This window comes from Mesoplodon bidens (assembly GCF_964165515.1).
Source record: "Mesoplodon bidens genome assembly, chromosome: 8".
Taxonomy (NCBI): Eukaryota; Metazoa; Chordata; class Mammalia; order Artiodactyla; family Ziphiidae; genus Mesoplodon; species Mesoplodon bidens.
The window spans coordinates 86488658-86512979 of record NC_138165.1 but is presented as its reverse complement, the minus strand read 5'-3'; the positions used below and the strand labels follow the sequence as shown (position 1 = coordinate 86512979).

The 24322-nt window shown below is 37.8% G+C and overlaps 1 protein-coding gene across 22 annotated transcripts in view; it reads right to left on the bottom strand.

Annotated features, from left to right (window-relative positions):
- The window catches only part of MAP2 (microtubule associated protein 2), a gene marked incomplete at its 5' end in the record, with an annotated part of 75070 nt that overhangs the window by 29794 nt on the left and 20954 nt on the right, over positions 1-24322 (bottom strand). For 5 of the 22 annotated variants that reach the window (XM_081242804.1, XM_081242808.1, XM_081242809.1 and 2 more), the window contains 5 exons: positions 2653-2787; positions 2960-3166; positions 3366-7124; positions 18938-19015; positions 21893-22006. In XM_081242804.1, coding sequence (XP_081098930.1) covers positions 2653-2787; positions 2960-3166; positions 3366-7124; positions 18938-19015; positions 21893-22006 — 4293 coding nt within the window. Of the gene's footprint in view, positions 1-2652; positions 2788-2959; positions 3167-3365; positions 7125-8838; positions 9085-18937; positions 19016-21892; positions 22007-24322 lie in introns of all 22 variants that reach the window. The other 17 variants (XM_081242789.1, XM_081242800.1, XM_081242805.1 and 14 more) reach the window with 14 other exon arrangements.

Genomic DNA, 24322 nt, shown 5'->3' with positions numbered 1-24322 from the left:
AGCACACCAAGTAATTTTCTATCTGTTACCAATGTACCCTTAAATTACAATTGATCCTTCAGAATGGAAATCATAGGACAGTAATCCGAATGCTGCAGAATTTAAGGAAAAGGGGAGTGACTGGTTTCTAGGGTGGGCATCACATAAGAATATTCACAGAGATTCCCAAACCTTCTTTATGTAGCCACTGTCATATCTACAGACATTTCTGCATTTTATATTTTAAACTGTCATGGTCTGCCAACCCCTTTCCCTCTGCACCCCTTCATTTCACAATATGAATGACACACTTGTTTGACGTGAAACGGACCACATGAGAAGGGAAGGGAAGAAAAATGGCTTGTCAAGAAGAGAAAACATGAGAAGAAATTTAAGTTCAGTAAAATAGACCATGTTCTACACATGCACTTCCTGTATGAAATTATTACCACATCTGTTACTGTTGTTTCTCTTGCTGCTGTTTTATACTTCTGGTTTCAATTTTAAACTCCATCATCTCTAGCATAATTTCTGCTGATGACTTACCTGACTTGACTTAAATATCTTTCATGATTGAACACAACCCTTTGTGTTTGGGGAAACTGTCCCTATTTAACAATTGGGCTAAGAAAATAAAAGGCATAAACTTGTGTGTTTACTTCCACCTTAATTTTCTTTCACAAGAGAGAAATCCTCTGGAAAAAAAATACTTATCCTTATAAGCGCTCCAAATGAGTTTCAAAAAGGTTTCTTGTGCCATGTGCAGTTCTAACACAAAAACAGTAACGGCCTACAATATGTTCTATGCTATTTAGGACTGGCTAGTAAGATTATTCGCAGACTCTGAAACTATTTTTTTTTAAAAGAATCAGTGCAAATTATGCCTCTTTACTATTTCTACAATATAGCTCATTTTTTCTGTGACATATATACTTTGCTTTAAGTCAATGAAACTCATGTTTGGTATATGCTTTCTGTTTGAGTATCTTAATATTTGAATAAAAAAGGAAGATCCTAATGAGTCCAAAGATCTTAAATTTCCTTTAATGAATGAAATAAAAAGGTAAGTTATTCTCAGTGTGGCGTATTGAATACTAATGACATGCAGGTACTTCACCAAACCATTTGACATTTCCTCTGAAATTGTACGATCCTAATATATTTTTCATCTTTTTAGGTGGCATATAGGGCTTTTATGCCCCAACCAAGAGATTCTGCCTGTGCAAGCATTTTTCTAACTAGAAGAAAAATTCCAAGTTTAATGAAAATGTACTAAGTAAGATGCACTATAAGATTTAGAGATGTCATGTTAATTCCTAACTCTTAACTTAGAGGAACCCCTCATTCTAAACCTTCATCATCAAGGTGTGTGTATAATTATGTCTTCTACTTTCAAATCCTGACTTACATACTAGTTCTTGAAGGATGCTCATGAGATATTTTCTATATGAAGAACACAAATTAAAAATACTTGAAATTTTTAGTGGTTATCATGAAACCATTAACCTTGATTTTTTTTTCTTACAAGGGTTAATGCTGCTCCTAACCCTTTAAAGCCATCCGAAGATTCATATAAAGGCACTTCTAATGTATAATGGATTGGGAAATATTCCTTTCTGACTTAAGAACTCTGATGTCTTCTTTTGTAGACTGCAAGTGTGCCATTTAATCAATGCTAAAATAAAATATATTCTAAATGAAGAGTATCCTAATACAATTATACATTTAAAATAAATACTTTGCACTGAAATTTAGGAATAGAGTTTACATTATAGATATTATGTATGGTCTTTTGTGATGATTTGTAACATGTTTCACTCCTTCATGTTCACTCTTTCACTCCTTTTTAAACAGTAAAAAACAAGTATATCTGAAGGAGACAGAACAATAAGAAGGTAGGAAAATAGAAATAAACCTAAATTCTAAGATATTGGGAGGGAAGGGGTTCATTAAATTTTAAATTTATTAAATTTTTGAATGCTACCTTATGTAGGGGAATTTAGCAGTTTGGATCCAACACATTTAAGAAAATCCCAAGGACAAAATGTCAGCTAAGAGATGTAGTATTACCAGAAAGCCTGGCTAATTTTGGATATGAAAAATAAAATCTGATAGGATTACCAGACAATTTCCTTCTCCATTTTTTCTTCCATCCAAAAGCAAAGTAATTTTTCAACCACAATTTCACCCCAGATTTGCCTTTCATTTTCCATCTCAAAATCACTATGCATTCTTGGTGGTTCTCAGTAAATTCATCAACATCAGTAACAGATTTGGCAATAACAATATAGAAAATAGGACAAATACATATGGGTTTTTAAGCATGAGGGAGATAAATAAGCAAAATAATGAGAATGCATACCACGGTTATATTCATCGCCATCGTCTAACCAAAAACACAGAATGAAAATAGGAATCCCCAGAACGTGACACTAGAGCACAATGCCAAGATACAATCACTGTTAAGTCTGAGCATGACAAAGAAACAGATGGTCATGACCTCTTCTGCAGGGAGGGAAAAAAAAAAGAATAATGATACAAGACACTTAATAGCGAAATTGTTCATGACTGCTGAGATTCTTGGAAGAAAAACAAAACGAAGCTGCTACGGTAATGAGATAAAAAAAATACATGTCCATGTTTGCCAGCCACATTGCAGAATTGAACAGTCACCTGTCGTTTTCCGCTTAACACAGGAGAGATGAGTTGGTCTAGTATATTTGATAGCAGGTTTTAAAATGAATTTCCTGGAGGGAGAGTGGGCCTGAACTTCTGTTTTTTTAGCAAGTTCAGCCTTCTTATAAACTGCTATGAATAAGAAAACACAAAAAGCATACCATCAGGAAAAAATAAACACTTGGAGCAAAACCGAATGAAATTTCATCAATAATTAGTTACCATGGTTAGGCAGTTTCTTCTACAAAAGAGTAATAATGAATTACTTCAAAAACATTTTTAAAGAAGTGATTGTTAAATGAACCTTTTTTCCTTCTCACTTCATCTCTGGAGACTGTGCTAGGTTCCTTTTTAGCTATTTTTCTTTCAGGAGTGGAAATTCTGCCTCTCCCGGTTTTAAAAGGCTTTTCTTTTCTATGTTTCTCAAGAGATGGTCTCCGAGCTTCCTTTTCAGCTTTCTCCTCTTTAGGAATAGTTTCTAACTGTTCTGTCATGATGCTCCTATCATCATCTGTGGATCAAAGCAAACCATGACAACAACAACAACGAAAACATTAGTAACAAATGTACAAAATCCTTCATCTATTAAAAAAAATGCAAAATCAAGAGATAAAGGGTCATTTTAAAATGTTTTAAAATGAAAAAAAAATTCCACTAGGTTACTGGATTTTATTTGGGAGTAGAAAATTAAAAAAAAATATAATGCACACCTTGAGTGTCCACCCAGAGGCTGTCAGCATCCATGATGGAGTCATCAATGGTGGTCTCGTCTTTGTAATCATCATAGGTTTCTGTCTTATATTCTGAGAGTCCAACCTCTTCTCTCTCAGGGGAAGCCGGAGCTTCTGGGGAGCCATCCTTGGGTTCAGCCTGGGCTTCAGCTGCCTCTTCTACTTCAAGCTCTTCTTCAGCATGGGGGGATGGTCTCCTTTCTACCTCAGGCTGCTCTAAGGCTGCAAAACGCACACTGTGGGAACCCGACTCCCCTTCATCAGTTGTGGTTTGCACGACAGTGATGAAATCATCCTCGATAGTTACAACGGACTCAATCACTCCCTTGTGTTCACCAGGGCAGGTCTCCACATATTCCTCCCTGACACCTGGGACACCCAGGTCAGTAATCTGAAGGGTGTCTGAGCGGAAGAGCAGTTTATCATAATCTCCCTGGGCTTCTATCTCTTCTTCCTCATCCTCAGCCTCTGCTGGTTCAGCTCCAGTGGCTTCAGGCAATGGTTCTGTAACATCAGAGGGCGTGATAGATATATCTGGGGTCTCCTTGTTTTCTTCTTTTGGCAGCTGAATAAATTCCATCTGGACGTCAGCTCTCTCATCTGCGGCTAAATCAGCCTCCGAAACAGCAGGTGCACAGGGTATTTCCACAGACAATTTGATGGCAATCTCGTCTTGAATTAGAGAAGATTCTGGGGAAATTTCCTTCTTGCCCTCATCAGCTTTCAAGGACTCCATGGTGAGGCTTTCATGCTCACCGCTGGACTCATAGGACTCCTCTTTGTCTACAGCCTCCTGGTGCACCAGGTCAGGCTTGGCCACCTTCTCCTTGACTTCTGTTTCACTAACTTTTGTGCCTTCTTTCACGTGGCCAGACTCAACACCCATAAACACATCTGCCTCCTGAGGTGCTGTGGATGAAGGGGCGAGGTCCTGGGTAGCCTTGAGTTTAAGCTCTGCTGCGTTTCCAGCATCTATGTGTAGCCCTGAAGCCATCTGTCCAAAGTCACTGATTTTAATATCTAACTGACCCTGGTCAGCTTTCTTTGCAGCAGAATCGAGTTCCGGTTCAGCTTTTTGGGATGGTTCTACTTCAGCTACCTCTGGCACGGAACTAAGACCTTTCTCTGCTTTCTCAGCCATGAGAGGTGATGCATCTTTTGAGACTGTCAGTTCTTTGGCTGAAGCTTGCTCATGGGTTACTCCTAATCCAAAAGTTTCAACTTTATCACCAGCCTCTTCTGTTTCCTCAGCATGTTCTTTTGAATCGGCATGTTCTTCACTTTTTTCTAGTAAAGTATCCAGCTTATCATTCGCTTTCTTCTCCTGATCAAACTCCCTACTCAGTCCTGATTTGTCACCAGAGATAGGCGGGGATACTTCTTTCTCAGCACTGAGTTCATCTTTGACTCTTCCAGCAGCTGCCAGTTTGACTTCAATCAATGAAAGATCCGTGACCAAATCTCTTCGTGCTTTATCATCAGTGCCTTCATAAAAGGAACCACTCTCCCCAGATAAATTTTCACTGTCTTGAACAGGTGATGGGAGTGGGACTGTGTATTTATTGAACACACAGTAGCCCAGGTCTTCGAGTTGACTGTCAGTTTTAACAATGACGTGGTTTTCATCAGTGACAGGGGGGAAGCCAGTACTACTCTCCTCCACCAGAGTCTCTGATGTGACTGATTTTCTCCTGGCAACCTCAGCATCTGCACTCACGGAAGCTAATCTTGACCTTGTGCCTGCCAGGTCTAGCATCTCAGGCAGGTCAGGTGCCATGACAGTACCATTTTTGTAATAATCTTTGGCTAGGAAAGGTGACTCACACGATGTCTCGACTTGGGTGTTTTCCTCTCCAGTAGCTTTTTCCCCCTTGATCTGTTCTTTTTCTTCTTTGCTTTCTGTTGGGAAGCAAGGGGCTTTGTCCACTGCAGGTGTTGTGGCTGGAAGGTAATCATCTCCTTCGTCCATACTTCCACTAGTGTTGGTTAGAATATCAGAAGCAAGGGGAGAAAGATCATGCCCCCGGCCAAAGTTAAATCCAAGGGCTATGGAATCCAGGCAAGACATGGGCAAATTGATTGACATGCTTCTTTGCTCTATTGCAGACCTACCACCAAGTCCTAAACTCCTGCTTAGTGTCAAATCATCCTTATTCTTACTGTGGAGATCCCTTTTCTCCCCATACACTTTTGGATCAATAGTGAACATTCTTTCTTGAGGAGAACTGGGCTCTTCAGGTAAGTCAGATGGATAACTCTGTGCGAGAGTGCTATACCCTGCTTCTTGTGCTGGAGCACTGGGCTGGGAATCTTTCTCTGCCATAAGTGCCTTGTCGCCGTTTTTATACATGGAAGATACAGTATCAAAAGACTCTTGGGCACTTTCTCTTGTGTCACTCAGTTCATAGTAATCACTGCCTGGCTGGATACTTTTTGTCACTTCTTCTTTCAAGGCAGATGTTTCAAAGTACTTGGACATTCCTGACTTATCTTCATAAAATGGCATGTCAAGCTCAGCTGACGTTACAGCTCCAACTCCTTCAACCTTATTATCTTTGTCAGCAACTTTTTCTTCAAAAAGCTCCTGGGTGGCACTCTTTTCACTTAGTGCAGCTGGTTCAGTCATGACTTTTTCTGGTGTCTTAGAGGTCACGGCTGAATCAGTAACTGCTTGCTCCAAACTTACAGGGAATGAGTCCTGTTTTAATATATCTGTGGGAAGCTCCTGGCCTTTCGGTTCTTCTTTGGAGTAAGCGTGCTCTGTGGAGGGCTGAATTACACCAATTTCTTCATCTGTCAATTTTGGGGCTTCACTCTCTTTTGACACAGCTTCTTCATCAGAAATGGTTGTTTGTTCTTCAAGCTTTAGGTGAGGTTCCTTTTCAGTAAGCATAGACTCCTGTTCACTGAAGGTGGGAGTCTCTTTTATCTGCACACTTTCTTGCTTTATTGCCCCTTTCTCTTCTCCTAAACCTTTCTCCGGAACATATTCTTCCACAATCGAAATGTGAGCATCTTTGGGTGATGTAACTGCCTCTGAGGCTGGTGCTTCTGCCATTTTGTCAGGTTGATCCTTATGGGGCTCTTCACCTTTAGAACTATCTTTGGCAGTCGCTGGGCTACCAGTTTCTTCCAAAGATTTTTTGTCATCTGGCTGTAGTAGGGCAGGGGCAAAGGGTGATGTTGCTGCAACAATGTCATTCTTTGTGATATCTAAAGGAAGAGTGAAGCTTCCACCCTGAAAGGGACTTGGCATGGGAGAATCAAATTGTTTCCCTTCCCATTTTGGGATGTCCTCAAGTACGTCTTTTTCCTTCATGGGTGTTAGGGGGCCAGGAGATACTGGAGCAACTAAACCCCACTCATCCTTTTTTTCTTCCACTGGCATTTGGATGAACCAGTCCTTTTGCTCTTTTGCAGCTGAGGGCTCTGCGGGAAGGCCAATATCAGGTACCACTAGGCTCGGTTCTGTCTTCTGTTTTGTGTCTTCTAGGCTGGCACCCAGAGTATGCCCAAACAGAGTGGGAGGTACTTTTTCTTCTTCTGTGTCTTGCATATCCTTTTTATCAGGGGAAGTTTTAGTTGTCTCAGGCTGAGAAACTAAGGCAGCATGTTTAAGGTCTTCACCAGGCTTACTTTCTTTCTCTGACTCCTTTTCCTTCTTGTCTAATGGCTCGGCTGGAGAGGGAGTCAATTCCTGTTGATCATGAAACTCCATCTTCGAGGCTGTAAGCAAACCTGAAGTAATTGGGTTGATTTTTAAACAAATAATAGGCAAGTGCTTTCAGGCAGTAAGCTTAAAATTATATTTTGAAATGGCAAATGAATGGTAGGGTATAAAGAAAAACTATGAAACATGCAAGCATGCTACTCATTTAAAAATCAATATGAAAATGTCAGGACTGAGATATATTTGTACGATTGCTAAAATGAACTCCCATTGTGAATTAATATGTACATAAATTGTAATAAGAGTATATTTTGAATACTCTTTTTTCCTTTGTTTGGTCTCTCTAAACAGTATGTGATGTGTACTGAAGTAGAAAAAAATTTTCATGTGCCTTCGACAGATATAATTACAAATTGAATAAGTAACTAACATTAAGGTACAAAAGAATCTATATAGTAATCTAAATATGGGAAAGAATTGATTTCTACTGACCTTTTTCTTTGTTTTCTAATTTGTAAGTGAATTGGCAGGCCATGGGCAGAAGGCCAATTAAGTTATAGTTATATGTGTTAAATAAATTCAGTTAACTGGATTGACAAGTTCCAGGACCAATTTTGGGGGCACTGAAAGGTTACTAGAATAAATTTTTAGAAGTCATCTGAGAATAAATTTCGGTAATACAAATAAATGATTACTACTGACTTTATATGATATGACCTAAATATTGACAAGTCAATTTCTACCACATATCAAAATTCTTAAGTTCTAATCATTACTTACTCTGTATGGTAGAGGTAAGAAAATCTGAATTATACTGATAATACTGGGAAGTCATGTGACTAACAAAATTTTAAAGAGTCAACTATTAAAATTCTTTCTCTCCTTGGTCATGACCTCATTCTCTGGAATGTGACCAATGGGCAAAGCACTGACCAGTATTGGCTTTAGAGATGCTTCACAGAGATTAAATGACTCTTTTTAATTTTTATTTGTTCAGCATTCCAAAAGGTTTCAGAGTTTCAATTGTATTTTAAGGTCAAAGTTATTCACTGTGGTGAATAGGGCTAAATGTAATTATCTGGAAAATAAAACTCAGTCATCTCCTGAAGAGCAAGTGTATGGATCATTATTACCTTATATACTTGTGTGTCTTGTTGTCACAATAGAAAAGAAATACTACACGAACCTTTCTAATAAAGGTTAGATGAATGAAAACTCAAGAGATATGGTGATTATCAAAGGGGTTGGCTGCCATGGAAAGGAAATGATATGAGAAGCATCAGCAGGCGCTTTTAAGGAAACCAAACCAGTATTCACTGAAGCATAAAAAAAATATAGCACACTGCGGTTGCAAACAAAAACGATTCTACTATTTAAGCCTGTATGTGCCAAAATCCATCTCTACAGTTTGAAAGAAAAGCATATGAATTGCTGTCCCCCAAAATAAAAATAAAAATATACATGTATTAGCAATGTGACTGGCAAACATTTGAGATGAAGAGCGGGGGCGGAAAAAAGCTCACATAGTGTCATCAGCCTGGCTGCAAAGCGTATTGTATCATGGCAAAGTAAAACCAGGAATCAGCTGCAGCAGTGGAAAATCAAGCTGCCACACAGCACCTGCACAAGCCACACTCTCTGCTCATTAAGTCTCAAACAGTGGTTTTGGGATCATGAGAAGACCCAGCGATGGAATACCATTGGAAAGGCATCAGGTTGGTAAGCTGCTGGAGAGATCTATCTTTTGCAACAAAACACATGCAAATCCTAAGAAAGACACACCTTCCCCGGCAGAGGAAGGGGTTTTTACTTCTGGAGACACCTCCGCGACCTCTTTTATACTTTTCTCCTGTGGGGTCCCTGCTGGGGCGCTCTCTTCAGGAGCTATTTGGGCCTCCGCACTAGACTCCACTTGGCCTTCACTGAGGCCCTTGGGCTGGTCTGAGGCCTTGGCAGCCTCACACTCTTTCCCAGGAAGAGTGGCAGGTTTCTCTTCCTCAGCCATTGGACTCGCTAGCATTTCTTCTTCTTAGGGAGGAAAAAGATGTTGACATCATGACCACAGAAACATACATGAAACAACAGAAATATTATTCAAGGAACACTTTCAGCTCGATTATATTGACCTCACAAGAACCTCTTTTACCATTTGGATGAGCAAATTAATATCCTAATGCAATGGACATTATGTATTGCTTGGAAAATTATTATGCATAATCTGCAAATCATGATGCCTTTTACAGTCTCATGAAAAGGCTCTTTATTTTAAAACTTGAGAGCTGAAAGGGTTTTATTGCTCTATTACCCTCAGTGGAAATGGCAGTAAGTTGTACACAATGTGGAAAGCTGGCTGGAAATAAGAGATGGTACTGCCAGATAACAGATGGCTGTGAAAAGATAGAAGCATTGATGTGCTGAAACAGACCTTTAAATTTGTTAGACATGTGCTGTTTTCTCCAATGCAGGAAGCCCCTACATACGAATTTCTGATTACTTAATTTAAAACACGCAAACTTCGCTAAAAAAATCTTTGGGAATAAAAAGCCTGGTCTCAAAATAATATCCAATCAACTACCTTATTATCAGCTTTATCATGAAATCCATCAAAACTCTTTAAAATATAATTTATTTAGTATTTTTAAGGCCAAAGACTACCAAACTTAATTTTACATTCATTGCATTATATGATTGGAGAATGTAAAAGTTTTCAAGAAGTAAGTAAAATATTTTGAAAAACAAGGTCCAGGTAAGAGTTAATTTCACTACTATTTAGAAAAGTCTACCTCTGGGACATGACTGTTATCAGATTGTTCAAACCACTGAAATATCACTAATATAGTTCTTGTATAGTCCTCTTTGACACTGAAGAAAGAAAATGTGCATATTATAAAGCCTCATTTCTGCAATTCAAAACAAAACCACCAAGGAAAGATAATTGAGTGGCAACAAAACTGCCAAAATATCCTCCCCAAAGATGTATATCACACAGAAAAATGTTAACAAGTAAAATGTAAAAAACAAATTTATGAAGGCCATGAATTATCGTGTTCATTTGTTTCTCATTTACACTTCAAATGTCAGTAAAATAAATCCCATTTTATTGCTTAAGAAATTACAGGGAGGGATTTCCTTGGTGGCGCAGTGGTTAAGAATCCGCCTGCCGATGCAGGGGACACGGGTTCGAGCCCTGGTCCGGGAAGATCCCACATGCCGTGGAGCAACTAAGCCCATGCACCACAACTACTGAGCCTGCTATCTAGAATCTGCGAGCCACAACTGCCAAGCCAAGGGGCTCTCTAGAGCCCATGGGCCACAACTACTGAGCCCATGTGCCATAACTACTGAAGCCTGCACGCCTAGAACCTGTGCTTCACAAGAGAAGCCACCACAATGAGAAGCCTGCGCACTGCATAGAAGAGTAGCCCCCACTCGCCACAACAAGAAAAAGCCTACACGCAGCAACGGAGACCCAATGCAGCCAAAAATAATAAATAAATAAAATTATATATACAAAAAAGAGAAAGTAGAGGGAAATATATAAGCTGTTTTCTAGTTCTGCAAATGAATGTCTCTTATGAAATTCCTAGGAAATTCTTACGAGATTCCTATAATTTAAACAATTATACATTGTTTAAACGGACTTGTGAGAAAGACTACAGATGGAAAGAAATTTTTTGAGAAATATTAAAACCTTTAGAGGGGGGAAAAAAGAGGACTACTTCTATTTTCTCACATTTAGCACTCAGAAACTTTCATTGTTGTAATTTAATTATGTCAGTAACATTTTAAGCATTCAGATTCTAACTCATTATTAAGGCAATTTTTATAATGCCATAGAATTAGAGATTTTGATTAAAGCTAAGAGACTTAATATAGCTGCTTTAATATAGCACCTTATTGGATGAAATCTTATGAAATTAATTTACATGTTTTCCAAATCCATGTAATTTTTTAGCTTTCCATTTTCTCATTTTGTCTAAATCATGTTTATTTCCACACCTGTTCTTTATTCAAAAATTCACATAGTTTTCTGAATTGTTTTAAGTTCACTTAGTTGTACTCAATATGGGTTATATTTCTCCATCAGAGTGTCTGAGCCACTGGTGCTCTTGCCTCGGAACTATCTGCCCTTACATTAAATATTGTGCCATATAAAAATAAACTCTTCATTTAAGCAAGTTATTTTTCCTCATTTGAAAATAACTTCTTCACCTAAGCAAAAAAAAAAAAAAAATTGAGCTCTATTTTTTTTCCTTATAAAACTACCTTGTTAGAATGAGACAAATTGCAGCCCACTGCCCACTTATTTTATCCTCACCAATGCCAACTATACATAGGGTCTCCACCTTCATGAGACTGGAATGACAAAAGCTTTGGAGCATTTCCCTCATTTTAGCCCACTTCTACTTATTTGAAGCAAGATTTAGGTCACCTGGGGAAGCCTCTGTAGTTTCTGTAGATGATTAAGTGATTTGGAGAAATAAATTCATTCCATAACATTTATTCTACCCTAAACAGACCTTTCTCTTTTAAAGAGCTATCACAACATAGCACTAAAAAGAAGCCTAACTCTGTTGAAGTCTGGTCCTAGAAATATTACGTATCCAAGAGGATAAAATTATATTAAAGTTCATCTTCTTTGGTTTGGGTAAGAGAATATATTCTTCCCCCACTGATTTATTTGCAAGGGGCAGAAAGAAGTCATACTTTATTTGAACTTTTTTTGCTTCCTTCTCAGAAGCCGTGAAAAAAAAAAGGAAGTACTCACATGTCTCAAATAAGGCTTCTTAGATATAAATTGTTGAGGCGTTTGGATGGACTGAGCTATATAGGGACTTCACTTTCATATGGAGAAAGCAGGCTCCTGTCCCTCCCACTCCACACATGAAGGCACACTTAGTATGATGCATGTGGTCAAAGCTGCAGGCAGGGGAGGGGGATCAAAAGGGGACCATGCTCGGTTCACCTTTCTCCTGGTCTAAGTGGGCCTCTGCACTCTGCGCTGGGACACTGGGGAGCACACTAGAGGTAGTCCACTGTGAACTGAACAAAGGATGCTTATAGTACTCCTCATCGGAATTGGAAGAGTCATCATCAGGCACAGACACCGAGATGGTGGAGGGGGCTAAGAGCCTACGCCTCTCCCCACTGGTGGCAGGTTTGTGGTTGGGCAAACTGTGTAGAGGACCCACTTGATCCTCAGCCCCTTCATCTACAAACAGACACACAGGAAGAAACTGCAGGGAGAACTGGACAAGACAGACACAAGATCAGACAGACGAGACAGACACCTGCGCGAGGACATGGGGCCATGGAAGCAGCAGAGCAGGATGGAGGATGGGAGACAGTGACGTCTCATGCTTCAGTAGCCGCTGCATTTCAGCTATCCCTTCAGTAATCTTGCCATTGATCTAAATGAACCAAATGCTCTGACACCCCCACTGCATAATAGAAATTATCTTTACATTCTCCTCAAACAAGTTAAAACAACAACAGGACACTGGAATAGAAACAAAGCACTATCAAACAAATACACTTGTTAGAAGAAATTCTTTCAAGTACATAAATTTTCCTCATGCTTTTATCAATATATTTATAAGTTAAAAAAGAGGAAAGCTGTTAGGATCTGATGCCTGCACAATTATGGGGGAAATCAGTCCTGATGAAGTACAACCTTAATTATCTAGTATGCTCACATGGTTAGCATTTTGGTTGATTTAATTTTTAGTTAATGACTTCAACCAGAAAGTAATTTTTAATTTCAATCCTGTTAAGAAAAATCTACAATGCATTATCTTTCTTTCCTGTCTTGCTTAGGGGAGCACAGTTGGCACAGCTTTTACTTTGGATGCAGACTCCTAGGCATCTTTTTAAACCCTGGTCCTCATTTGCATGACTGTGAAAATATTAGAAAGTTTTAGAAAGTACCTAGCAATATACAGTTGTTTTCCCGTGTTCTGCTTCTCTTCTGAAAGCTTAATAGATTACAGTTAGCTGAGAATTTCTATTGAGTTGGCTTCAGACTCATCAGTATTTTATTCAATGCAGTTTCACTTGCACTACTGGCTTCTGACTGTTTTTATATCTCAAACACCTCATTGCATATTTCTCATTGAAATGCCAAAGGAACTGCTCTCATTTCTCTTCTTTCCTGTGTCTTGGCTTAGAAATCTGCGTTATTTAAATATACTTCCTTAGTTACACGAGTGTAGATCAATCAGTTTGCTTAGCATTTGGATTCTTGCATATTTCAATGAGCCTTAAGGATGATGACAAAGAACAATATCTGGCTGCTGATGTAGTACAGACACTACACCTCAGGCCTACATGGCAGGTTACTAAATTTGCTAATCACTATTTATTTACTTATATAGAGAATAATTTTAAATTTTTGTAATTTTCAAAATGTGTACTATCTATATAATTTTTATTTCTATCAAAATTTAAGTTGACAAAATTACAGCAATAATTTGAAAATGCATGATATTTTTAGGGCAATAACTTATTTTTAGCAAACTGAGTGCTGACAACTGGAAATTAACCTGAAATCATAAGGATGCTAAAATAACATTTTGAAAGGAGAATACTTTTAATCTTTTGAGCACATTATTTACTGATTGTTCCATGGAAGTTGTTTCTGGATGGGTGCTCAGAATTTTCTCAGCCAGGATGCTTATTATAACATGGGATAGAAGAAACCTAAAATTACATTTGATATTCTTAGTTCAACTCAGCATGACTTCTCAGCTGAGCAGACAACTGGCTGAGATGTGGCCTACAATGCTGGCTGAATCCTAAGTCCTGGGCTTGTCACAAGTCCCAGCCATTCATATTTCCTCTAGTGACTCCTGAGGCTGTAGACTCCCTATGGACACAAGTTCCTCTTAAAACTTCTAATACTTTCAACAAATTGCATGGACAATCAATTAGTGAAAATGACATATTTGCCTCTCTGTTTTTCAACATGTTCTGGGGAGTAGACCAGACTACAGTTCAAAACTAAAGAATTTAAAGCTGAGAGCTGATAGTTTAAAGGCAATACCCCGTGGATGTTTTAACCTTTTGAAGATTTTGGCTTCCTCTTTCTTGTTGCTTGTTGCTCTTTTTTGCAAGTGCCAAAATGTGAAAACAGCCCAGAGTCTTGCTTCTGATCTATAATATTTCAAAGAAACAGTACTTTCTATTCTGAAAACTTTGACTAATCACAGAAAAACAAAAACAACAAAAACTTTAAGTGCTTCAGTGGAAAAATAGCTTCTCTGTAGTATTTGTCTGGCCCTTAGCCAGGCAACGCCAAAAAGAATGTCTGGCAAAGCCCAGTACTGTCTGGGTACTGTGAGCTGTATGCACTCCAAGTCTCTGTTTAGGACCTATGAGCCTGCAGTCCATCTACATTACAAGTCCCAGAGATGTGCCAGGCAAGTGACACTTAGAGCATCATGGCTGGCTAAGTTCAGATAGTGTACCAGTGCATGGGCTTCCAGTGATAATGCTAGAAGACAAGAGATCCTCTTTTGCTACAGAACTGTGTATGGCAGGTGGTCTCAGTTCATACCCAAATAGAGGTGGACACATAATAAATTGTAAATGAGTGAATTATAAATACATAATAATTATAAATAAATACATTATAAAAGAATGAATTATTTATATGGGAGTAGTTTGGATAAAAAGGAAATCAGTCCAGTGGCTTGTAACCAATAAACTCTCATTAGAAGATCATTTCACTTTCATTGTCCCACAGTAAAAGCCTAAATAACATACAACTTTAGGGATGCAGTGAGGCTGTGTTTGTAGGGAGTTAGATTTGGATTTAAATTCTGGATAAGCCACTTACTAGCCATGACATCCTGGGCAAGAGTGGAAGTGAGTATTATCTGTGTGGGTTGCTTGGAGGATTAAATGGGAAGGTATTTGAGACAGCACCAAGTATCATGCTCAATTCCATATACATTAGCATCTCTGTCTTCAGTATATCAGACAAGTTGTCATGTACCTTTGCTCTTTACTTTCATTTGACACATCAAAGCTAGACTTGAGAGATTTATGAAAAACGAATTCATAACAGTTTTGTTCTTTAAGGCCAGGATTGAATGTCTCCTTTTAACTATAAGGACACTTGCTTATGGAGTCTCTGCTTCTGCCACAAAATAGTCTGTTTCATTTAATAATGTGATATTTTAAAGGACAGGGTAGCCTTATGAACCTTGGACTTTTACATAAATTTCTTTGCATAATGATAATCTTTAAAAATGAAGTTTACCTGGTTTCAGTGGAAGAATACATTTTCCCTAATTGGCTTTCACACAAACCTTTTTTTTTTTTTTAAACCATTTGAAAATTTATATTGGGTAAAGTTTGCCACACAAAATTCAGTCTTGGTATGTCAGTGCCCTTTGGTACAAATGATAGTCACTTTTATGAGAGACTGAGTCTCTTGGGGTATCAATGACTCAGTGATTTTGCCTGTCCTGGCATCACAGCTTCTGCCCCATGCCCTGGGGCAGCTGGCTCCACTAATATTGTTTCTTACCATCTCTAAGCCCTTTCCATTCTACAAGCTTTTGATGAGGACTCCTCAGTTGGCCCGCTGTATCTGCTGCCCCAGAATGTTATGGAGGGAAACTGTTTCAAATCAGCAGTTATAATGTGGCCAAATCATTGACTCAGGAAATCATCACCCTAGGATTTGGAGCAAACCTAAGAGGGCAGAAGCATTCCTGGTTCTGTTTTCAGATGTTTCCACTGTTCGTGCACGGGCTTCCAAATTCTAACAGTTCAGTCCAAATGACAGCTATTATGGTTAGGCCAAAAAGAAAAAGGAGATTAATTTGAAAATATCATAAATAGTACAGTATTGGTTCACTGTACCTGGGTTTCCTTTCTAAATGTGCTACTAATATAATTTTTTCATTAAAATCCCTTTGTTTCCCAGAATAAGCAAGAATTCTGGGAATTATGAATATTAAATCAGTTATAATAAATGGATATTCATAAATGACAGTAATTAACATCTTAAATTATTTTTAGTGAGAGCTTTCATGCTTCCCCTTTGGGAAAGAACAGCTTTTAAAATGTTTGATAATAAAAAGTAAGTATATCCTCAAAATCAGTGAATTACTCAATTTAAGAATTCTTTTACGTTTGTATAAAAGGACTGAATTGTGACACTCACTGTGCCTTTAGATTAAAGTTGCTTTGAGAGTGTTTTGAGGAGGGTAAAAGATCTCCCAGATGAAAAAATCCACGTGCTTTCTTTCCACCCAGCATACTATGAGCAGTATATCAATGGAATTTTGGCTTGGTCTTTACAAACCAATTGGTTTGAATAATTGAAAAGCTGAATCCTGTCTTGCGGTTTTTCACTAATTTTTTCTGATAAAACAAAACAAATAAGTTATTATACGTACTTTAAAAGCAGTTTAAAATAAAAGAGAGGGACTAGTTTGATTCCCTAGATCACATATCTTTCATATATTTAAGGTGAGAATATCTGATCTTTTAAATGAATGAGGTAGAGTTTGTAAAATACATACTTTTTTTCTGTATAACTCAAAAATATGGTTATCCTTTTAAAAGCAAGTCATTAGGCCTTCGTATAGGTTAATGCTTTCGTTTGAAAAAAATAAAAAATAATAATTCAATAAAAATACAGGTTTGGTTTGAAAAATGTTAAAAATATGTTCCAATTACTTTCAGTAGGAAGTAAGTTGACATTTTCCCTAAATATACTGAAATGGCTCGAAGAAAACAATCCCGAAATGTGAAGGAACAGTTACTTTGGAAAGTGACACCTAAGTTACCAAAATGTGAAAGTGATTCTATATTTTATTTATATTTTCATTATATCCACTGTACCACCCTCCAGAAACAGACTGGGTGAATCTCGGATGGGAGGACCCTGCTGCCCTTTCGGCTCCAACTCCCATAAAAGAGTAAGAAGAATAAATTACGTGACCTCTAGCTGACTTTGGAGTCAACATCATACCCTTCTCTGGGCTAAGAGGATTCTCTGACACTTGGAAGGTTTTAAGTACGGGTTCAGAAACATTTTCAGTGACCTGAGGGAGGCACAGCTGTCACGGAAGGCTTTCTACTGCATTCAGAGTAAAATCCAGGTCCCCGAACCAAGTCGGCTGCCGCTTACTCCCAAGCTCCTTCAGTCCTCTACCCTTTCTCACACATTAGTCATAGGACTCCTTCAGTTCCTAGAGCACTTCATGCGCTTGCCCACCTGAGAGCCCTTGCACATCCTGGACCCCCTGTCCAAAATGCCCCTTTCCTCCTTCTTTGCTTGGCCAACACCTCCTCAGGCTTCTGAGATCAGCTCCCAAGTTGTCTTTTCCCCATCCAACAAACTAAGATTACTCTTCTATCTTAAAGCTCCCTGTTCTTTTCCTTCCTAGTGCTAAGCTTATTTATTGGATATCTGTTCTCCACCAGACTGCATGCTTCTTATAAGCAGAGATCATGTCTGTTTTGTTCACTAGTGTATACCTAGAATGTGAAGACTGCAAGAACCTTGGGCTTCACAGGTATGTGCCGAATGAACAGAAGAACATAAGGCCAAGAAGGATCTTTCAGATCTATGAATTAAAAGATCAAGTCACATTTTCAGGGAGTTAACTAATAATCAGTGGCTATAATGACACTGATTATATGCACTGCTTATAGTCCTCAAATTTTTGTTTACTCCTTAGACTAATTTAGTTTAACATTATATCAGGCAGCAAAATGAGAAAAAAAGGCCTCAAGTTAAGAAAAAAAGATCTTGCTAAAAAAAGGTTTAAGTTTATAAATCTGTGACAAAAATAAATTATATTTATTGATAGTTTATAGTTCAGTAATTTAGAATAATCTCCATTAAGGAATTCAGAAAGTATTTTAAACAAACCTAATTACAGATTATAAAAAGACAGTGGGTCTTTTGTGACATTATTCCATTTTTAGCACAACAAAATGAGCTCTAAAAGGGAAAACAGAAGGAAAAATAAGTGAAGAAATAAATGAATAAAATGGAGAAGTATCAACATTCTGATTTTAGTATACAAAAACTAAATTATATTGAAACAGGTAAGCTTTCAATATATTTTAAAAGCTTTCTTCTGCCTTCTCCTGTAACTCTCAAACAATAGACAAAAGTTACCTGATCTAAGTCAGAGAACCAATAATAGTTTGTTTTTAAATAGTGCCTTTCATCTCAGATTCTAAATGAATATTCTTCAAAGGCATCTGTCTGCTTCATCACTGAGAACTGAAAAGCTGACATGGCATTCCATGTTGAGTAAATGCATTAAAAAATTCATGGACAATAACAGGTCTCAGCAGGAAAGAAGCCATGATCTCAGTTTCCAGTTCACTACTCTCAATATCACATTCATTCACTGACTTCTTCATTTATTCATTAATATTTATTGAGAGTTTGCTACAGGCCATGCCCTGGGGAAGCCCTTGGCAATACAATAGTGAGCACAACAGAGACAGTTCCTGCCAACCCTTCCATAAAAATGTGTTGATTTCATCAATAAATGTATTTTGGTTCAGTCACTTATAAAATTAAATTGTATCTTCTCTGTCAAAACATTCTACATGAAGTAAACTGGTTCTCTGTAGTTATTCTAGTTAGCAATTTAAACACAAAGTTATCTTTTCCTTTATCGAGCAGATTTTTCCTTTTTTATTTTACCATATTCATCTACTTTTGATTTTGTATAGAGAAATGATAATACATTTAATTAAAGTCTTTGTTTCTTCTTGACTATTTGAAACAGAGCTCCCAAACTGGGTCACATACTAACCCATACAGAAGTCCGGCACTTATGGGTTGAGGTTTATTTACCCTTATTAGAAGACAAACCTCAAAGAGTCCAGCAAGCCTTACCTTCCTCCACTGTCACAGTCTGTTCTGAGGCTGGTGATGGGGGTGGAGAAGGAGGCAGATTAGCTGTCTCTTCAGCTGCTGAAGAGCAAACAAACGAAAAAATGAGATACAACAATTAATCCGATTAGGCCAGTAGATGTGTAGGCAGTTCTGCTATCTGTAAAAAGGACTCTTTATTAAATTCAGGGAAAGACTCAATAGCAAGCTGCATTTGACTTATTTTTAGCCCCATTACCTGGTTCACATATTTCTGAAAGCCTAAAAAAAAGAAGAGCATTTGATATTAAAAAAAAATTTTGTCCTCTCCATAAAAATGGATTAGAGATGGCTGCTAAAATTCTATCATTAATCCCATTAATTTGTGTCTGCTTGTTCAATTAATAAAATATTTCATTCTGGTCCTAATTTACTAAATTCAAACCTACCCAGGCAAGCATTTTAGTTTGGATTTGGCTTGACTGATTAAAAAAATGTTAGAGCTTTCTATTGTTCATTGTGATCTGGAAACTAATCACAGTTATTTTAGGAGATGTATTTTTTAAATAACATTTTGTCCACTGATGATAATGTTGAAACCCATCCTCTGTATGTATTCTTAGAAAAGAAAAATGAAGCTGTCACAGCTTGAGGCAACCTTAGATAGAAACATGTACTAGTGGGAGCTGAGAAATATTCTAGCCTCGGCACTACACATGAAGAAGGACCAAAGAGAGAAAGGTTCTAAAAGATGGAATTCATTCACATTTAACTCCAACGTTTCCTCTTCAAGACCCTTACCTTCTTTATGACCACTCATATGAAGGTAAGGGATTTTAAAAGGAAATATTTATCAGTCAAGGGCAGTGGTAAAATTTATTTTAAATAAGCCCTGTGGGCTTCTAAGCCATATTTTAAAGTTTAAAAAAAAATTTATTTAATTTATTTTTGGCTGCGTTGGGTCTTCATTGCTGTGTGCAGGCTTTCTCTAGTTGAGGCAAGCGGGGGCTTCTCTTCTTTGCGGTGCACGGGCTTCTCATTGCGGTGGCTTCTCTTGTTGCGGAGCATGGGATCTAGGCACGCAGGCTTAGTAGTTGTGGCATGCGGGCTCAGTAGTTGTGGCTCGCGGGCTCTAGAGCACAGGCTCAGTAGTTGTGGCGCACGGGCTTAGTTGCTCCGCGGCATGTGGGATCTTCCCAGACTAGGGCTGGAACCCGTGTCCCCTGCATTGGCAGGTGGATTCTTAACCACTGCGCCACCAGGGAAGCCCTCAATCTTTTTTTTAAAAGGGAGATTTTTCTTTTAAAAAAGAATGAAATTTTGTCATTTGTAGCACCATGGGTGGACTTGGAGGGCATTATGCTAAGTGAAAGAAGTCAGAGAAAGGCAAATGGTGTATATCACTTACACGTGGAATCTAAATAATATAGCAAACTAGTGAATGTAACAAAAAAGAAGCGACTCACAGATACAGAGGACAAACTGGTGGTTACCAGTGAGGAGGGGGAAGGGGCAACATAGGGGTGAGGGTGTGGGAGCTATAAACTACTGGGTGTAAGATAGGCTCAAGGATGTATTGTACAGTTCAGGGAATATAGCCCATATTTTGTAATAACTGTAAATGGAAAGTAACCTTTAAATTGTATTAAAAATTAAAAAAAATTAAAAAGGGGGTTTTGTTTTATTTGAAAGAATACAAGTAAACCACAGAAAGAAGGTTAATTTTTTAGATAAGATTTCCCCTCTCTGTTTTAGAAGAAAATAATCCGTGATAATCAAAGAATATTTTACTGACTATAATGAGATTATTTTTAATTATTATTCTGGGAGAGGAGAAATTTTTATTGTTTAATTTTTAGTAGACAATGGAGTGCTAATCAGAAGATCAAATATTAAGGATACATTAGGGGCTTCCCTGGTGGTGCAGTGGTTGAGAGTCTGCCTGCCGATGCAGGGGACACGGGTTTGTGCCCCGGTCTGGGAAGATCCCACATGCCGCGGAGCGGCTGGGCCCGTGAGCCATGGCCACTGAGCCTGCGCGTCTGGAGCCTGTGCTCCGCAACGGGAGAGGCCACAGCAGTGAGAGGACCACATACCGCAAAAAAAAAAAAAAAAAAAAAAAAGGATACATTAGATTGAAACACAGAAAAAATAGATATGTACTATTTTTAGGCTTTAAAAACCATACCTTTCAATGTGTTAGTTATATGCACCTGTGAAATAAACATATATGTTGAACATAAGAGAGTTTCCTTTTTTATGCATCTCTGCATGTACATACATCTACATTTAGCATCTATCTATTTATCATCTATCTATCTATCTATCTATCTATCTGTCTATCCAGAGTAGGGATAGGGAGCCTTTGGCTGAGAGTGTTTTCCTTGGTGAGCACCATTATTACCTGTTTGGCCCTGCAGGGCATTTGACTTGTGATGGAGTGAGAGGGCAAATGCTATCTCATTTTCCTTAAATGAACCAAGTGAAGACCAGTACCATATATGAGATACTATGTCACTGATGATTCTAACAATCTCTGGCTATAGGTTTTGTGTAGCCTGTTCAGGGAGACCAAAAAGAGACTATAGTATAGACAATAATTAACGAAAACTCATAACAGGAAAAAATCATTTCTAATTAAAGCATTAGAACATTTTCCTTATGAGTAGGGGCCATGACATCAAAACGAACTGGCTTTATTTTTATAATAACTATCTCCAGTGGTCTGGAAAAGGAAAATTAAGGGCAATTTAGGGGCAAAGTCTAATTATAAGTTGACTGTCCTAAAGACTACCGAAATACCATGAGTCTGTTGAGAAAGGTGAAAATAGATCCCAGTGCATCCCAACAAAGATGTTTGATGAATGTCACAGTTAGGGATGAAGTATGAGATATGGCCTATCTTTGAATGCGAAGACTTGATTCTGTGATCAGGGTGCAGCAGACACAGCCCCTGACCTGAGGCTCTTTCTCATTTACCTAAAGGCAGAGCTGCAGGCTGATCTTTATGCTGAGCTTCTTTCTCTTGTTCACCTTTCAGAACTGCTACAGCTTCCGCCGTGACTACTTGAACTATCCTTGCAGACACCTCCTCTGTAATAAATAGTAACAAAAGAAAATAAAATGATGAGCCATCCAAAACAGGTAGCAACGAGGAAAAATAATCAAACAATATAGTCAATTAGGATTTTATTTTCACTGTCTTTCTCCCAAAGAAGTATAACAATTTATTAAATTGCAGATAAATACACACACACACACACACACACACACACACACCACATATAAACAAACAAACAAGAAAAAAAGTGAGAGAGAGAGAAAATAAAAGGAGTTGGCATTCTGGGAGCTAAGCAAAATTAACACAGAACTAAAGAAAAATAATTAACCTGTATGGCAGCTTAAATTTTAAAAACTTTATACAAACAGAAACAATGTAATATTTTGTACCTAGTAAAACAAATTCTAAGAGAAGATTCATTTTAGATTTAACTTAAAATACTGTTTTATAGTTTTCTTACAGTTTTATAGAAAAGTATATTAAAATAATCTTCTATGCTAATTTGCAGAAATACCATGATTTAAAATCGAAAGATGCTTCAAAGTGTGAATTTATGATTAAACAGCACTATCTGGGATTAGTTTGAACACGAGAGATTAAGAAAAATCTGGGAAGATAAAATCTGAGTGAAATACATGGAAATGATATATCAGATGGTCTCTTTCTAAAGAGCTACTACTTTTCTAGACAGTGGATGGTTTAAAGATCTTTAAGGCCATATGATATATATTCAACCTAGTCAGTGCAATAGTTTCATTAAAAAAAAGCCAGGGTGGGAGGGAGGGTCATCATTAAAATGATCAGTCTGTGAGATGCCTGATAACTAGTTTTTGGCCTGAAATGGCATCTGCTGAACCATTAACAATGCTAACTTCATATAACCTAGTCAGAAAAAATTCAGGAAATGATGTTCCATATATCATCAACTAAAAAGGAAAGATGCCTTTTGAGATTAAAAATATTTTCTAAATTAGAAATAAATTCTACAGAATTTAACTTTTCATCATCTTTATATAAAAACATCTTCCATACTAGGAAATAAACCTTAAACTTATAGCCTTAATAGAAACAAGTTGTCCTGGATAAGGGGATGGGTAGGGACTTGTTCTCATAATTTTAATCAAGATTTTAGAATAAATATTTCATTGAAATTATGGTTCCTGATTGGAATTTACACATTCACAAGCAGGTTGGGGAAGATCTGCCTGTTTTTACCTGGCTGGCTCATTTAAACACAGCCTCCTCTAGAAAGCCTTCATCACCCCACCCAGGATGACAGAGACCATAGTGCTTGAGAAGCAGGCTTCTGGATAAGCAATCCACTTGGACAACATTTATCTGAATTTTAAAAGCTGGATTACCTGATTGAATACATTTGCGTCTATATGTTTAACTTCCTGATTTTTTAAATAGCCACTTGACACTATACCCTATGTATATAGTCTTAAGGGATGCACTGTAAACACTCTTATCTACAGCCAGTAGCAGTAATAGTAGGAGAAGCAGTATTTTAAAAATATTATAGTGCTCACTACGTGCCAAACACTTTGCTAAGGTGGTTGCTCTCATCATTCTAATGCATTATTTACTATTATTACTCCCATCTTTCAGATGATGAAACAGAGGACAGTAGGATTAGATCATATAATCAGACATTCTTATAAATATCATAGTTAGAATACCAATTTTCAAGTAATTAGTATATTATAAAATGCCTTAAATACTAAAACTAAACTAAGCGTGATTTAATATATTTTTTAAATTATCTATTTTGTTTATTTTTATTTTTGGCTGTGTTGAGTCTTCATTGCTGCGCATGGCCTTTCTCTAGTTGCAGCGAGCAGGGGCTACTCTTCGTTGCGGTGCGCGGGCTTCTCATTGCGGTGGCTTCTCTTGTTGCAGAGCACGGGCTCTAGGTGCGCGGGCTTCAGCAGTTGTGGCTCGTGAGCTCAGTAGTTGTGTCTCGCGGGCTCTAGAGCACAGGCTCCGTAATTGTGGCACATGGGCTTAGTTGTTCCGCAGCATGTGGGATCTTCCCGGACCAGGGCACAAACCCGTGTCCCCGGCATTGGCAGGCAGATTCTTAACCACTGCACCACCAGGAAAGCCCTGATTTAATATTTTTTTATGTTCGAAGTATAATTTTAAGAAGCTGGAGTCCTAATTTAAATTTCAAGTATCCAAAGAGCAAGTATAGATAGGCTACTTAAAATTATTTCTGAAAAAGCTTTAATTTCTAAGCAAGGCTCCAGCAAATTCATTTCATACATTTATATACCAAGTATTTTTCATAAAGCAATTTTTTAGACAATACACTTTGCACTCAATTTAGTTTCAACTAGGAAGGA